Below are 17,220 nucleotides of genomic sequence, written 5' to 3'. Positions count from 1 at the left end.
CATTTTGCAAGAAGAGCATGAGCTTCTTAGCCATAGGGACAGTAAGACTAGGGAGAATGGACAGGGCACTTGGAACAGACAAGTGCTCCTAGTTGAATATACTGGGAAGACAACCATGAGCAAAGATTGGTCTGGACCAATTTCCTTTGAAGGAACACAACTAGCTCAGGTTAATAATTACAGAAAGGATTAGGTGAGGGCAGTTTCTTGTTATCAGTTTGTCCTTTGACCATGACCCATAGAACTCCCCACAAAGTTGGCACCCAAGGGAGCAGAGAAAGCTAATGGCTCCTCACTTCACTCTAGTCCACTCAGTCATCAAGTGAATTCTCCCAGCTTGCTTTACGTCAAAAGACCCAGAGGAGGGGAAGGAACAGAAAAGGATGAAGGGAGGGAACAGAACCTCTTAATATCCTGAAGGAGAAAACTCACTGGAAATGGAAGCATTATACAGCTCCCCAGAAGTGGCCATTTGTGCTGCCTTAAATGCAGATTGATTACTGCTATTTGGATGTTGAGTGCATCATCTTTTCTGAAGAAAGGGAAAAAGCTAAATTTCCCCACAGTCAGCTGTGTCGTCAAATCACTTCCCCACACCAGCTCTTTTAATGCATTTTCCTGTTAGCACATCCACTTGCAACAGCTCATCTACCCTACTCCCCAACAGCGAATCCCCTCCCCAGCCCCCCCAACACGTGCTGAATCCAATTAGCAACCTCATGACTGCGACACCAAACTGCAAGCCTCAAATGTGGTGGGGCTGTGAGCTCTCTCCAGCTGAGACTGGAAGGCAGGGGCTGGGAAAGGCCGGCCTCATCTCAGCGGCTCCCCCAGGCGCTGGCATGAGGGGCTGCGGCTGGGGAAGAGGGCAGATGGTCGTTCACCTGATTCCCACTCTCCATGGGGCTAGAGCTGCATTCCAGCTGTACCCTGGTGTTAGAGGAATCAACCGCTGAACAGGGAAAGAAAAAACTTCAGGTAGAAGAGAAAAAAAATAGCTCTGTTTTTAACACTATTCGGTAGTTTGAGTTTTATTCAAAGAGAATTTTCACTTGTTGAGGTCATTAGATTCAAAAGTGAGAAATCTTGGTTTATTTAAAGCCATACCATTAAGCTATTGAGAAGATAAGAATAGAGGCTGAACAGAAAAGATGAATTTCAAGGAGAGCCTCTCATGGGGAAATTTAATAGAAATGAGAGATGGAATAAAGAAGATGTAAGGCAAGCAGTGTTAATAATGAAGAGGGTGAAAAAAGAAAGGGCTAAGAAAACAGGTAAGAGAGAAGAAACAGGAAAAATAGCAATGTCCAGAGGTACTATTAAAATTACTCAACATCCATCCTTCTGAGATGGTGTGCTTCGTAAAAGGTTGAATCTATTATCTTTTTTTGTTCACCACTATTATTCCCAATGCCTGCAACCCAGGTTATACTCAAGAAAATGAGAATATAGAGAAGAAATGAATGCAAAGCCATCACACGTAAGGTAACATGCTTTGAGCAAACAGTGCAGGGCTCTGCCTTCCTGGAGAATGAATTAACCCATGCCATCTGCACCTTGTGAGAGGACATAACAGTATTAGTGTTTCAAAATACACAAACACTGGCAGTACACACATACTCAAAATTCCACTGATTTTCTCAATGAGTTGGTAAAGAAATAAGACTCAGGATGGAGAGATAGCTCAGCAGCTACGGCACTTGCCCACGAAGCCTAATGACCCAGGTTCAATTCCCCCAAACCCATGTAAAGCCAGATGCGCAAAGTGGCACAAACATCTGGAGTTCATTTGCAATGGCTGGAGGCCCTGGCGTGCCCATTCATTCTCATTCTCTCTTCTTGCTCTCTGCAAATAAATAAATAAATAAATAAATAAATAAATAAATAAATAAATAAATAAATGTGTTAAAAATGAAACTTGGTTCTTTTTCTTAGGGCATTTGTGCCTGCTGGGCAGATTCTACCACTGAGCAACATTCTTAGCCCTAGAAATGCAGCTGTTAACTTAGCAATAGGAACACTAATAAGCAATTCTTCCCACTCTATTCACGACCAGTTGTGAAGGCCAGTACAAGTGAAGATACAATATGAAGAGCTCCAGGCTTTTTTTTTTTGCTTTAATTTTCTCTCCCCTCCCCTCTTCTCTTCTCTTCCTTTCCTCTTGCCTTGCCTTTCCCCCAACTCTTCCTTCCTTTCTTTTTTTGTTTTTTTCCAGGTAGGGTCTCACTCTATAAGCTCAGGCTGACCTGGAATTCACTATGTAGTCTCAGGGTAGCCTCAAAAAAACCAAAAAAAAAAAGAAAAATTAATTAATTTTTAAAAGTTTTATTTATTTGGGGGGGGGGGCACGCACGCACACATGCCAGGCCCTCCAGCCACTGCAAATGAACTCTAGACACATGCACCACCTAGTGCACCTGGCTTATCTGGGTTCTGGGGAAGCGAACCTGGGTCCTGGGGTTTTGCAAGCAAGCACCTTAACCGCTAAGCCATCTCTCCAGCCCCTTTCCTTTTATTTTTTTAAAATATCTTATTTATTTGGGGGGGGGGAGAGAGAGAGAGAGAGAGAGAGAGAGAGAGAGAGAGAGAGAGAAGGAGAGAGAAAGTGAGAGAGGAAGAGGCACATATACTGAAAGAATGGGTGTGCCAGGGCCTCCAGCCACTGCAAATGAACTCCAGATGCATGTGCCATCTTGTGTATCTGACTTATATGGATACTAGGTAATCAAACCTGGGTCCGCAGACTTGGCAGGCAAATGCCTTAACCACTAAGCCTTTTTTCCAGCCACGCTCTTTTTTTGTTTTCTTCAAGGTAGCGTTTTGCCCTAGCTCACGCTGACCTGGAATTCACTATGTAGTATCACAGGGTGGCCTTGAATCCATGGTGATTCTCCTACCTCTGCCACCCTAGTGTTGGGATTAGAGGCGTGCACCACCACACCCATCTCTTTTTCTTTTTTTTCCTCAAAGGATTATTACTCCCCCATACACTTACTGCAGTTTTATAGAAAAGATTCCAGCAAACCAGGAAAACGGCTCTGGCTAGGTTAAAAGTAGATGACCAAAGAGCACTTCCATCCCAATTGTACTGAAAACACTTTGGTAGAATTGCGAAATGCATTTCTAAATGATGGCTATAAATGCAGGGGAAGCAGAAAGCCCCCGTGGCCCTCTAACTGCATCACCAGGAGAAATATCTGTTGAGAGATGGAGCCCTCTTAATAATGACCACTGTGATTGGCTTGCCAAAGGGAGAGTCTCTAACAAGCATACAGCCTTTGATCAAACAGAGACGGAATGCTAGCAGTCTGTCTAAGGTTCAGACAGAAAAGCCTGCAATACGAGGTGCTGCCAGTCACACCGAAAAAGCAAGTGACTGATGCTGGTGGGGTGTGGAGACTGATGTGGAAGTCAGCAATGCAGGAGCACTTGTTTTTGGTTTTTCTAAAGACAGGGTTTGTTTGACTGGAAAATGAGTTCTTAAGGAAGTTAAGGCACAGCAGTGAGAGGGCAGGCCTGTGCCTACCAATGAGACCAAGGACACCACAGAAGCTGCAGTGTGCCACCAACAGACTAGACCTGAAAAAGTAAGACAAGAGCTTGTTTGCTCTTTTCTCATTTGTGATAACCCTAACCTCACAACACATGTACAAAATGAATCTCATCTTATTTATATGTGCCCAGACACTAGTTTGTTCAACACAACTGCTTTCCCACAGTTAAGCTGGGGTATCACTTTCTTTTCTGAATATATACATCCTATCTTGAGATCACAAAACCTTAGATGAAAATGTGTCTGAAAAGAAAAAATAATGATAACCAAAAAACCACCAACTTATGTTTTTCAGCAATGGGCTGCAGTCAATACGGTTTCTAAACAATCTTAAAATATTAAGTTGGTTTTTGTTTGATTTTTGAGACTGAGTCTTGCTAGGTAGAGGAGGCTGGCTTTGAACTCCTAATCTTTCTGCCTAAAACTGCCCAGTGCTGGGATTATAGGCAAGTCACAACATGCCTGGCTAAAATACTACAGATATATATAATGTATATAAAATGTACAGATATATCAATCCCTTATTTGTGCATATCCACACCGCACACAGTCAGGCTCTGAGCTGACTCCAATCATTACTAGCTGGCTTTCAATGTTAATGAATATTGTCCAATAAAAATGCTCAACAAAAGCCTCAGAGAACGGTGTGTGTGATCGCCCAAGCCTGTAATCCCAGCAGGAGGATCACCAGTTAGAGACAAACCTAGGCTATATAGTGAGACCTTGTCTTACAAAGCCAACAAAATCAAAAACAAAACAAGAACCAGGCGTGGTGGTGCACGCCTTTAATCCCAGCACTTGGGAGGCAGAGGTAGGAGGATCGCTTTGAGTTTGAGGCCACCCTGAGACTGCATAGTGAATTCCAGGTCAGCCTGAGCCAGAGTGAGACCCTACCTACAAAACAAAAAACAAACAAACAAACAAACAAAAACACAAGAGCCCACAGTGAAGACATGTAGCAAGGAGATCAAAATTTTATTCTGCCCTTTCCAAAATAAAGCTGGATACATGGCACCAATATGAAAGATAAGAATAATTTAGAGCATTTCAAAAAGAATGGATTGCGGGGGGGGGGTGTCTTAAATGATGATTCTGGGAAACATACAGAAGGAGGTAAGGAATATTTTACAAAGGGGTCAAAAGCTCTGCCTGGGGCTGGAGAGATGGTTAAGTGGTTAAAGGTACTTGCTTGCAACCAGTCGCATGGCCTGGGTTTGATTCTCCAGTACCCACATAAACCCACATGCACAAAGTGGTGCATGCATCTGGAGTATAGTTTGCAATGGCAGGATGCCCTGGCATGCCTATTCTCTATCCGCCTCTTTCTCAGCCTGTCTTACAAATAAGTAATAAATAGTACTTTTTTTTAAAAGCTCTGCCTAAAGTTCAGAACACTCATGCAGAGGAGGAACACAGCAGGTTAGCCGAGGATTACTGAAATAAGATGCAAACTGGACATGTTTGAAAGCCAGTCTGGGGATTAAATGGTAGAGCCTTGCAGAGAAGAAATGATGTACCACGTTTCCTGAAGAGCCCATGCTTCTTCTACAAGGGAGATCGGAGTGTCACTGAGAACCATGGGTCAGCTGCATCTAAATTCTTTTTTTGTACAAAATGTGGAGGACAAATACACTGAAGCTGTCAGAAGCCTGGGACAAAAATCATGGACTTTTCAATGGAGCCCAGGAGAGAGAGAAACAGGCCTGAGAGTACACGAAGAAATGCCAAAACCTTATCTTGCCTGGACACAAGGTAATGAGGGAGGAGGCAGCTGATGACAGACACCTGAGCTAGAAAAGCAGGCTGCCTTTTGGGAATCAGAGGCTTATTTATCCTTTGAAAAAAAAAAAAGATATGGCTTCCTCTAGATGGGCCAGGTATTTGAGACTGAATGCAGGTCTCCCATAAGCAGCTAGCCAGCCAAACGAAGGCGTCTGGAAGGGCGAGCAAGCAGGAGTGGGAAGGAGAAAGCTTGCTCCCAGCTGGCGGGTAGGTGTGCTTCAAAGCACCTGGCCAACTGCACACTGCTCTTCTTCCCCTTCTGTCTCACCTGCTCTCCCAGTGGGCGCCTAAGTACCATTCCCTGAGCTCCCATCAGATCATCTGAGAGAGGCTGGCAGATCACAGCCCTTCACAGGGGAAGCAGCGGCTAAAAAGCCCTGAGAAAGCTCATCAACTTCTAGGCAGGCAGCGGCGCTGACCCAAGAAGTCAGGGAAGTTAACAGGCTGCCCTTTCCCCAAAGCTTACAATGTTTCTCTAAAAGGATTAATGGCCAAGCAGCGCACTGGAAAGCAAAGTCAATGGAAGAGCACACTGCGCCACTGCTGATACCATCAGCGATAAGCAGAGAAGAGCCAGGTAACCAAGGTCAGAGGCAGGAAGCCCGTGGCACTGACACCCTTGAGGAAGGGAAGGAGGGAAATGATGGCCTTGTACCCATCTGAAGAGTCTCACAATGAATGATGGATAAGAATGCAGCAGATGTTACTAATTTGGCCTGTGCCAAAGCATTAGCTACAGTAACACAAGAAATTTTACTTGAGAAATTAATTCAAATTGGCTTGGTTCAGTACACAATCACTGAAGATTAAAAAGAGGCTGAAGGATGATAAACAAAGACAGTTAAGTGACAGTCCAGGCAATGAGAGACTTGGGGGTCAAGACCTAAGCCTTCCTTGTTGAGGGGTTCTATTCATGGCCCAGAAAATAAGTAACCAACTCACTAATGAGATCTGCAGAGGACGCTACGCTGGGAGGGAGAGAAACCTAATCAATGGGCTATCGCGTCACAGAGCAGGGTTGAACCGGAGAAAATGGGACTAACGTATCTGGGGGAAAGTGCCCTAAACCTGGGTAATGGTCGCCCGACAGGCAGGATGAGGGGCAGGAGCATTATGTACAAAGAGCTCTGACATGCTGTAAGTTAGTGACTGAGGTGACTAAGGGGACAGTGAGGGGATGTCATGGAGAAAATGGAGGGAGAAGTGAAAGTAAACTAAAATAAAAGAGTATCTGTAGAAAAATGGTCTGGGAAAGAGATCATCTTGGTCATTTGCAAAAAGAGTTCATTCTGCACTTAAGGTTTTTTCCTAATGGCTACAAAACCGCCATCCCTACCTAGTAGGTGTTCTAGTCTTTCTTGCATCCCACTTCACCTGGCTGGGGGTTAGAACCCAGAAGATAGTCCTGGGAGCCCCAGACCACGATGCTCCAAAGGTAAAACCCACTCCAACTCAGGGTGGCCATTTCTCCTAATTCTTTATGAGGTCTATGCTGTCTTAGGGCAATGTCTCCTGGCCTTGGCAAAGTGGTAAATTTCTCTCCATTTACTCAACCTGCCACAGTGCAATGACCCAGAAGCCAATTTTTCCACCATCAGTCTGAAAGCAATGGCTCAACACAATTATCTCTAGGCAGCTCACTGCTTTAGCAGACAAGCATCTTGTTACATTACTTCAGCACAAAATCAGTACTAAAGAGGCTTATTTTCTTCTTAAAATCCAAATCTCCCCCAAATTTCCTTATATATGTGTACTCATTAAACAATCCTCACAAAAATCCTCACACCATGGCTATTTCTAACAGCACAATACAAGATCTGGTTCTGGCTTCACTTTCCAGAGCAGCTTTGCAAACCCTTTCCATGCTTACCTGCCCGTCACAATTCAATATTCACCAGCGGCACACTGAACCCAGTGCTGGAAACAGGGCTACACATCCCACTATAGTGCTCAGTGCTCCTGTTACTTGAGCAAGGCCTCACCTGTTCTTCAAACTGCTATCAGATCAAGAAAACGGAGGTGGCCATGGGCCCACCCAAGGAGTCACCCCATAGGCCCATTTCCTAGAGGGGCTAGACGACACGCACTACCATGAAAAGTAAAGCCTCATTTTCCATCATGGCTCCTGAAGCCCACCAAGATTAGTAGTAACAAAGGAAGGGAGAGAAGAAAGAGGAAGCAAAGAGAAACCGTAATTATAAATTTATGCCACATTTCTATTTACTGTTGTTATTCTGATTATAATTTGAGATAGTGTCTTACAACGTAGCCTAGGCTGGCCTGGAAATTACTGGGAGGCCCAAGCTAGAATTCGCGATCCTCCTGCCTCAACCTTTCTGATATCTGAAAGTACATCCATAGGTCACATGGTTTCTTTAAGAGCCACTAATAAGCCTCAAGCAATCAAAGATATGGGCACTTTTACTGGCCACTTTGCATGCACGATTCAGCTCCTAGACAGAGTCTATTGGGAAACGCCCACAGAAAGAATCTGAAAAGTCCCAATAGGCTGTCAGACTGATTTCTCAGCTGACATTCAATGTGACATTCTATAGATGCTCTATCCATCAGGATGTGACATGGAGTTAGAGGTAAATGCCACATATCAAGGTACTGTTCTGGGTCTACAAGCAAGAGAAGTTATCTCAATGACAAAGTCTCAAGCTGAGATTAGACAACATGTGCCCAAACTTATGACTTCTCTTACTGTGTGGTATGTAGCAGTGACCAGAGTTGAACAGGTCCTAGACCCATGGATAAACTGCATACAGCATCACTGTGAAACAATGGAGCCAGTTTGTTGAATCCAAGCAGTCTGCTGAGACATTCATATCAGTTTGGAAGAAATAGCTCAGTTTTTGCTGTTTCCCAAGAAGCTTGGGAATTATGTACCTACCAGCACCACCCAGTGACAAAAGTCTCCCTTTAGTAAAAGCCTTCAGGAATGTCAATGCAAGAAACACAGCTGAGCAATGACCTTGGGGCAACCAGCCATAGGGATGAAGGACAAAAGTAAAATGTCACAGGGCTTCTCAAATGCTCTCCTGCCAGCTGTCAGAAGGGTTTGAAACCAAAACTCATTTCCTAATAAATGTTTTCATTTCTTTGGTACACGACAAAAGGTCTAGAGGTGACAAATGGGAGGATGGGGAGAAGGCCCTGAAGGTAAGAAACAGAGGCAAATGTATTCCACACACAGGCAGGGCTTCCCTATTAGCCCCAGGAATGGTGATTAAAATGTCCAACATAGTGCTCTCATCCATGGTTCCTTCTGTAACGTCATCACAAGGAAATCCTATCTTGCTTATGCTAGCAATCTGGAAAAACAGAGGCCCAAGTGCATTTAATCAAGGTTAGAAAGTTCAGTGTGTGCTCCTCTTGTTTTCACTAAACAAAACTAGAAGATAAAAAGGATTCGAGCTCTATCTGCATATTATTTTCCACCCTATTCTGCTCAGGTACATGCACAATACTGAGTCAGATAAGGAAGCTAATCCCAATGTGCTTAGCAACTTCCCAGCTCACCTGGCCTCGGCAGCCAGCAGCTCATCATAGTGTGAGGATCTCTGGTCATCATCCTGCCGGTATCTGATCACCGTGGCTAGACCTTTGCTGACAAGGGCCTCAGCAATGTTTCTGCAACAGAAAAGATAGGTCAGTGAACACAAGAGGTGCACATGGGGCTCAGTCAACAGAAATAATAACAGTTAGCACCTGGAGGTCTCAACACATTCTGGCAAAGTCAGGGAGAAGCCAAAGATTTCAAGACCAGTGAGTTGCTAAGCTGGAAATCAAAATAAAAGGCTGCATAACAAAAGTTCCCTAGCTCAGCATTTTTCTGGCTAGTCCAGTCATATGCTAGGATCAAGCCATACATAAAAACCGGCAGAATATATCTGTAAAAAGGCCCCATTAGGCTGGGCTATTTACAGAATGTTATAAACAAACCACTACCCTCCAAGAAAAGTCTGGTCTAAAATATCAGGGACACATAAAAAATGAACACATAAAAGCATGACCTAAATTTCTCAAAAATCTCCTTCCTGGCTATACTATAACCAGAAAATATCTTGTTGTGCTTTGGCGATATTAGAAACATTGGTTTAACATAATATCAAAGTGTTTCTCTTTTCACAACTCCTGAGTATATCTCCTATCTAAGTGGGCTTGGAAGAGCGCCAGGGATGCACTGGAGAGAGGGACAAGCAGGAAGGAGATGCTCTGATGGAAGAAAACCAGATGAGGAACAAAGGAAATAAATAGAATAAAACCCAAAGTGACCAGTGTTGGAGCAGGATTCCAAAGGGGCAGAAGATCTCAGATTAGAATCCAAATGAAGGAATTCTTACATGTAACTACTCCCACGAAAGAATGAGAGGTGCCTCACTAAGTGGTCTGCAACTAGAAAAGTGCATGGGAAATGACATTAAAACAAGCAATGAAGCATGTCTACACAGCTCCTCTCCAATCTAGAAAGGGGACTCTGATATGAACATCCAACTGCAAAAAATAAAATTTCAAAAACATTGACTATAACAAATGTTGGAAAGCAAGAGACATGATATTATTGAGGGAGCATGGCGGTTATGTCTTTCTTTGTGTCTGTCATAATTACACCAAAGGCCCCCTTGTACCATCTGGTTCGCTGCCCTTTAGGGAGAGGGTACAGTAAGCAATAGGCTACTGTGCCATATGCTGTGATTTAGTATCGTTTGAAAATGTAGTTAACTCTTAACACGCTAGTGATCCTCAGAGAAAGGTGGGCAGCTGGATTAGCCAGTAACTGCATGTTTAAACCACTTAAGGGTTCTATTCAGCTAAATCTAGAACAGACCTTTTTTAAAGAGGGAAGATGTGGCGAGAGAGAAAGGGGGGGAAGATGCTGTGGCTGATTCTTTCTCATTATATGCCCCTCTGCTGCCTGTTTATCTGCTGCCAGCACGATATTAATATCTCCAAACTGCCACGGAATTAGCACTTCTCAAAATCCACTCCCACAAAGAGGCTGCTTTGCTGGCCACCCTGTCTCCTGAGTCACGGCATCCGCGTGCTGGCAAATGCTGTCATTATCACAGGCTTGTGTTTGGCAGCATGGGAAAGGCGAGGGTCCCAAATCGGCAGATGTAGATGTTGATACAAGGTGAAGATTTAACTAAGGCTGTCACCAAGGAGCCCTAGTAGGGCAAGGAAGAGGGGCCACCTACCAGAGAGCCAGGGAGCTAAGGGGCTAGTGAATGGCTTATGGGACAAACCCCACTTTTTTTTTTTCTTTTTGGTTGTTGTTTTGAAGTAGCTAGCTCACTCTAGCTCAGGCTGACCCGGAATTTACTATGTAATCTCAGGGTGGCCTCGAACTCATGGCAATCCTCCTACCTCTGCCTCCCAAGTGCTGGGATTAAAGGCGTGCACCACCATACCCGGCACAAACCCCACTTTTGACAGGTTGAGGTGTCTTGGTGATTTTAAATGCTAACAGAATAAAGAAATGTTTGTTGCTAATTCTGAATTACTGAGCACTGACATTTTACAGTCAATACACGGGGTCTGGAAGGGAAGGCTGGAATGAAAAAGCAGGTACAGAAAATTTCACACACACATTTCTATTTGAAAAACCAGAGAATACTCAGCAAGACAGCACAACGTTTAATGACGCAGCCCCATTAATGTTGCTCAAATCAGGTCTTAGAAATACTGAGTGCCTGCCTGCCCAGGGGAGACCAAGGGCACAATCTTTCCCTACTCTTCTCCGTAGGCCTTGCCCTCCTCATCCCATCAGCAAATGTTTACAAACCAATTTAGAACTGCTATATGGACTTCCTGAGAAGCCTTAGATTCCCAATTCATTCCATACCCTGCCCATACTTTCCTTTTCCCTGAAAGCTTAGCATCCTAGCCATGTTCTCTTAGCTTCTTATCCTAATTACAGATTTCCCCTGGAGGAACAGTTGTGGTGCCAGTGCTTAGCAATGAGGAGAGTAAAAACACATGAAATAGTAACAACCTCATCACTGGGTATTTACCACATTCCAGGCGTGTGAGAATCACATGTATTCTCTTCTTAGTGTGCTCTCCCCTGTGATAGAACATCTATGTCATGCAAGAACATTGCAATTAACTCACTGTCTATCTTCCCTGGTAAACTGGGCTCTGTGAGGGCACAGCTCATGCTTCTTGTGCTCTGTACCTGACTTCCTAATGCAGTTTTTAGCACAATGTACACAGTAAATATCTTCTGAATGGAACTATCTCCTTTAAAAGTATTTTCTAAATATTTTATTTATGTATTTGAGAGATAGTGAGAAAGAGGAAGATAGAGAGGATGGGTATACCGAAGCCTCCAGCCAATGCAAATAAACTACATATGCCACCTTGTACATCTCACTTTAGGTGGGTCCTGGGGAATCAAACTCAGGTCCTTGAGCTTTGCAGGCAAGCACCTCGACCACTGAGGCATCTCTCCAGCCCTCAGAATATTCTTTAGTGTGGCAAATTTACAGAAAGTTCATCTGTTTTAAGACATTCAGAAAATTTTGAAGGAAAACACCTATTCATATTATAAATACACTACTGGACTATTAAATTATTTCCCTATGCAAGTTTGCCCAGCAAAGAAAAAAAAGACAATTAATTTTTACATGCTTTCTTTGCTTCTTTCCTTTTCCTCTACATGATCTGAGACTGCAATTTGAAGAGAATGGAAAGGAGAGGGTGTAAATGGGATTACTCTAGATCTCTGTACTTGACAGTATAGTTCATTTCTTTTGGCTGCTAATGAAAGGCCTGGAGATTTTTCCCCTGGCTAAAGATGACTCAACCTAATATTAGTGTATTGATTGGATGCCCAGTAAGAAAAGAGAACACCACACAATGTGCTATGTATGACAGTAAGCTGCTGTCATAAATGTATCGGTAACTCACTCCAATTACATATGTCTCCTGCAAATGGGCAACTCCCAATCAGCATATGAAAAGAACACACAGCCAGGAGAAAGTCACCTCTCTTTATCAGCTGGAAACCTAGTGCTGGGATGGAAATGCTTCTCCAAAGAACTGAAATTAAGAGTTCTACTAACAGTGAACAGTAGCCATCAGGCCCAGGCATTCCTGACAGAATCCAAACAATGTCCCATACTCAGACTTTCTCAAAAGATCTGCAAGCAATGGGTCTCTTCCTCACCCACTCCATTCCATACAGTAATCAAATATAAATCATATATTTATTTCCACTATAACATCATTTTCAAACCATCAGGGTCTGTATTGTATTCTTCAAACATGAATAAGACCCTTAGAAAGTAAAACTTTAATTTACAGGACTTCTCAGTTTGATCATGTTTTGCATACCTTTTCTGGATCCCAATATTGAAAGAAATAAAGAATATATTGATAAATGAGATAATTCTCTAAAATTGTTTGGATTATTTCACAGCGTATATAATTTCACAAATGTCTGGAATTACATGCCATTCCCATATTCCACAAATCAACTGAAATACTTATAAGAAAAGGGTCTACAGCATTAGCCTAACTGTATCCATGGGAGATATGTACCAAGATGCTTAAGGGAGGCCTTCAACCAAGGATAGTAAGTAGTGAATGCTATAGTGGGTCCTCTGTACCCATGGGTTCCACATCTCTAGATTTAAGCAACCTCACAAAGTATTCATAGGGCTAGAGATGGCTTGTTTGCAAAGCCTGCTGGTTCAGGTTCGATTCCCCAATACTCACATAAATACAGATGCATGTTGGGAGCTATAAGCCTAACCTCAGCCATGTTGACAGAAACTGCCATATAGCAAGTTAAGTTTCTATCTCCTCATCTAAATGCTCAGTTACCAGAAATGAAGAAATCGTATGCTTGGGTGATAACCCCCTCCCTCCCATGCTGACAATAACTGAAAAAAACTGAAGAAACAGAGAGATTAGCCAGTAACTCTGTGATCTTTGGCCTGATTACATCCCCTTCCCCCTACAACCTTATAAACCTACATGTAAGAATAAACTCTCGAGGCCTTGACCAGAAACTCAGCTTGGTCTCCTTCCTTGTGTCTGTTTGCCTCTTCCCATTCAGGTTAACTTCCCCTCGGGTCCTTGTTCCACTCCCCGCTGGCAGGGGCAGATATAAAATGGCACATGTGTCTGTCTGGAGTTTGTTTGCACTGGTAGGAGGCCCTGGAGTCTCCATTCTCATTCTCTCTCTCTCAAAAATAAATAAATAAATACTTTTTTAGATTAATGTTCTCTCAACATATTTTCTTAAAGAAGTACTTTCAAGCCAGGTGTGGTATCTTGTGTCTGTAATCTCCAGCACTCTTGAGAGGCAGAGGAACAGCTCCTGCAAGGTGTGTGGAGCCAGCCCCGGCTGAGTTCCAGGACAGTCTGGCCTACAGTGCAAGACTCTGTCTGTTGAAAGAGACGTGTGTGTGTGCACGACACACACACACAGAGATGTTACAGTTTTTCTTTTGCATATTTGAAATGCCAGCCTCATTACTTTTGTGATTTGGGACCATTACTAAGGAAAAATAATGGTTACATAAGCACTGCCAATATCACAACATTTAACTTCAAAATTAAGACAGCTACTAAGAGTGACTAATGGGGGATAGCCTGCACAGTGTGATACACTAACCACAGGAATGCCTCATTCGGAGCAGCATGGAGTGGGATGAAGAAAACTCATCACACTTTGGAATGGTGCATAACTGAAGACCATTGATACTTTTGGACTGCAGTTGACTGAGTACCTGATATTGTAGGTTAAAGGGAGATTGTTGTAGTTCAGAATAAAGTGTTCCTATAAATCTCCTGTGTTCTGGAACAAACATGGCCTTGATACCTTTGAGAAGCTAGTTATTCTGGTTTGGTGGCTTCTTCATAATCTCATTCAAGGTACAGAGTTAGTTATACTGTCATATTTCATCACTTGATTAAGTGGTGTCTACCAGTTTTTGCCACTATATTCTTTTCCTGTTTGTAATTGATAGGTATTTTGTCAGGAAACACTTTGAACTATATAATTTTGTTCCTTCATCAAACTCCCAAGTTATTCATTGATTTAGCTATATTAGTATGAACTCACAGGATCTTGTTTTATTCAAAGGGTTATAATCTGTTGTTATTGTTCTCTGTTTTGATGTTCAAATTGTTCCCAGTGTGGAAATAGGAACAAGTTGGCTTCACTGTCCTTTGGACAGGCCCCCACCATTCTTAGAGCCCCTCCTTTTTTCTAGCACAACATGTTCTAGGCTTATCTTATAGTTTCTTCCCAAGCTCTGGAATCGCCATTTATCTATGGACCCCACATTTACAATCTGTATTATTTCTACATATTTATTTCTATATGTATAATGATTGAAAACTATGTGTGGCAGTCATGAATACATGCCTCTTGGATCTCTGACTACAGGAATCGGAATTGACTGACAGCCCAGCTGCTGTGCCCTGAAATCCATCATTCCCATTTCAGCCAGTGTTTTGCTTCCCACCAGCTGCTCCTACCCAATTATGACCAAGTAGAGATACCAAGGCTGTCCTACTCCTTGGGGGACATGAGACTCCTCTGATGTTCAATTTGCTGGAACAGAATGTCTGAGACTGGGCAATCAACAAAGAAGAGGTTTATTCAGCTCATGCTACCGGAGGCCAGGAAGTCTAAGACCATGTCCTGTCAATGCCCTACATGTCGATCAGAAGACAGTGGAAACTGCGTGCGTACAGGCTAGGCTCATTTTGTAAGAACTGACCTATTCCAAGAACACTAAATTAATCTATTCACAAGGGCTCGACCCTCATGACTCAACTGCCTCCTACTTACTAGACCCTACTTTGCACAACTGTTGCACTGAATTAAACTCTCAATAAGTAAATTTGGAAGGATATAGTCAAACCATAGCAGAGATTTGTTATCAGATTTAAGAAAATTGCTCACAACTGCTCAATAGTTTGGACTTTCCTATGCAACCTTCCTCCAGGCCTCCCTTTTCCACAGGAGGATTTGATCACTTCCCATTCTCCCCTTCAGAAGAGTCTCCCCCAGTGAGTTTCTCCCACACCTAATCATTCTGGAACCTGCTTCTTGGAGAACCGGAATCAACATACCATGACTTAAAACAAATATCAACGCAACTTTTCCTCCTTTCCATGCCTGCAACTCCCTTCTCTGGTGTGTCAGTGCTTATCCTTAGTGGTTTTACCTGTAGGACTCACAGCCTTGAATGTCACCAACCTCACACCACTGCTTGTTGCATCCACCTAGGCTTCAAGGTCTCAGCTCTGAGCCATGTTCCCTTCAGACTGGCTTTGCTCAGCACAGTCTCAACCCTTGTGCAGATTCCTTATGCTCCTTAGCAGATATGCCTCCTCTGATCTGCACTAGGTATTTTCAGATAGGATAGTTCAACTTCCCACAAATACCAACTACCAAGAACTTTCCACAAAGTCAAACTCTGAAGAGGGAGGGAGGAAAGGAAGAAGGGAGACTGAGAGTCTCAAGAATGCTTCTTTCTTTGGAGAGATAATGTTATGCATTTTGTCCAGTTATAGTCAAAGGTAATGCACATTACATTACAACAGTGAGAATGAAGATAAGGCTTCCCTATATATACATATATACTTCTGTCACTCACACATTGTTTGACTTGGTGTCCATAGGTAGAGCTAACTCAAAGGGAATACTCAACATGATAAAAAAGAATCTGGGAGAAATGGATACAGATATCTGAGTGGCACAAGAGAATAATATCTCAACACACCCTTGCACACACACCCCTTCAATCTCCATCACAAAGGGCACAGATAACTCAGTGCTCAGTGCTCTTACACAACTTTATCTAGGTTCTTGGAGCTTAACATTTTCTACTTAAAAACCATCTACATTTTATCAGCCACTGAGGTGTCCATGGAGATTACAAAAACAGAATATTTTCTTTAAGGCAAACACATGTGAATACATATTCAGAATATAGCAAACCCTCAAAAAATGCTCCTGCAATTTTTTTTTTAATTTTTATTTTTGGTTTTCTGAGGTAGGGTCTCACTCTAGCTCAGGCTGACCTGGAATTCACTATGTAGTCTCAGGATGGCCTTGAACTCAAGGCAATCCTCCTACCTCTGCATCCCAAGTGCTGGGATTAAAGGTGTGAGCCACCACACATGGCATTCTGTAAAATATTTTAACAAAACTTAAAGAAAATGTCTGAACAGTAATTAACAGTACAACATACTCAGAATAGTTATTCATCTGCAGAAGTGCACATATCTCAGGTGTATGCATAAATTTATACACACATATATACCTACTCACCATACAACTTCTTTACAATAATTTCAAGGCCCTGTGGTCAAGTTTCATAAGCTGAGCACAAAAACCTCATGCCAGTTTACTGTGGGACATGAGGCAAATGTTCTGTCACCTATGACCCTTAACGGTTCCAATATCTTGGGCTGAAGGGATAGCTTAGCAGTTAAGGTGTTTGCCTGCAAAGCCAAAGGACCCAGGTTCGATTCTCAAGGACCCATGTAAGCCAGATGCAAAAGGTGGTGCTTGCCTCTGGAGTTCCTTTGCAGTAGCTGGAGGTCTTGGCACACATTCTGCCTGCCTGTCTGTCTTTCTCTGATTCTCTGAAATAAATAAATAAGTAACTTAAAAAAAGAAACAGGCTCTACTCCCTTTACATAATGGCTTTATTTCTGCCACAAACACAGGCATTCTCACAAGTGACAGTAATTCCCATAATGATTTCTAGTCTCACTTCTCATCAACTACTTAGACAACTGCTACTATAGGGCGATAAGGGAAACTATAGAGTGGCTGTGTCTCTGCAAGTATGTTTGAGACAAGAAGGAAGCAAAGGTCACCATAGGATTCACTGAAAAGATAGAGA

General features: G+C 42.9%; 1 protein-coding gene across 1 annotated transcript in view; it reads right to left on the bottom strand.

The window, feature by feature from the left end:
- The window catches only part of Snd1 (staphylococcal nuclease and tudor domain containing 1), a 485,819-nt gene that overhangs the window by 194,313 nt on the left and 274,286 nt on the right, over positions 1–17,220 (bottom strand). Inside the window, exon 13 of the mRNA XM_004658615.2 lies at positions 8,861–8,971. Within this exon, the coding sequence (XP_004658672.1) occupies positions 8,861–8,971 (111 nt within the window). The remainder of the gene's footprint in view (positions 1–8,860; positions 8,972–17,220) is intronic.

This window comes from Jaculus jaculus, chromosome 10 (assembly GCF_020740685.1).
Source record: "Jaculus jaculus isolate mJacJac1 chromosome 10, mJacJac1.mat.Y.cur, whole genome shotgun sequence".
Lineage (NCBI taxonomy): Eukaryota > Metazoa > Chordata > Mammalia > Rodentia > Dipodidae > Jaculus > Jaculus jaculus.
Note: the sequence above shows the minus strand (reverse complement) of the source record. Positions and strands in the feature narration are given on the sequence as shown.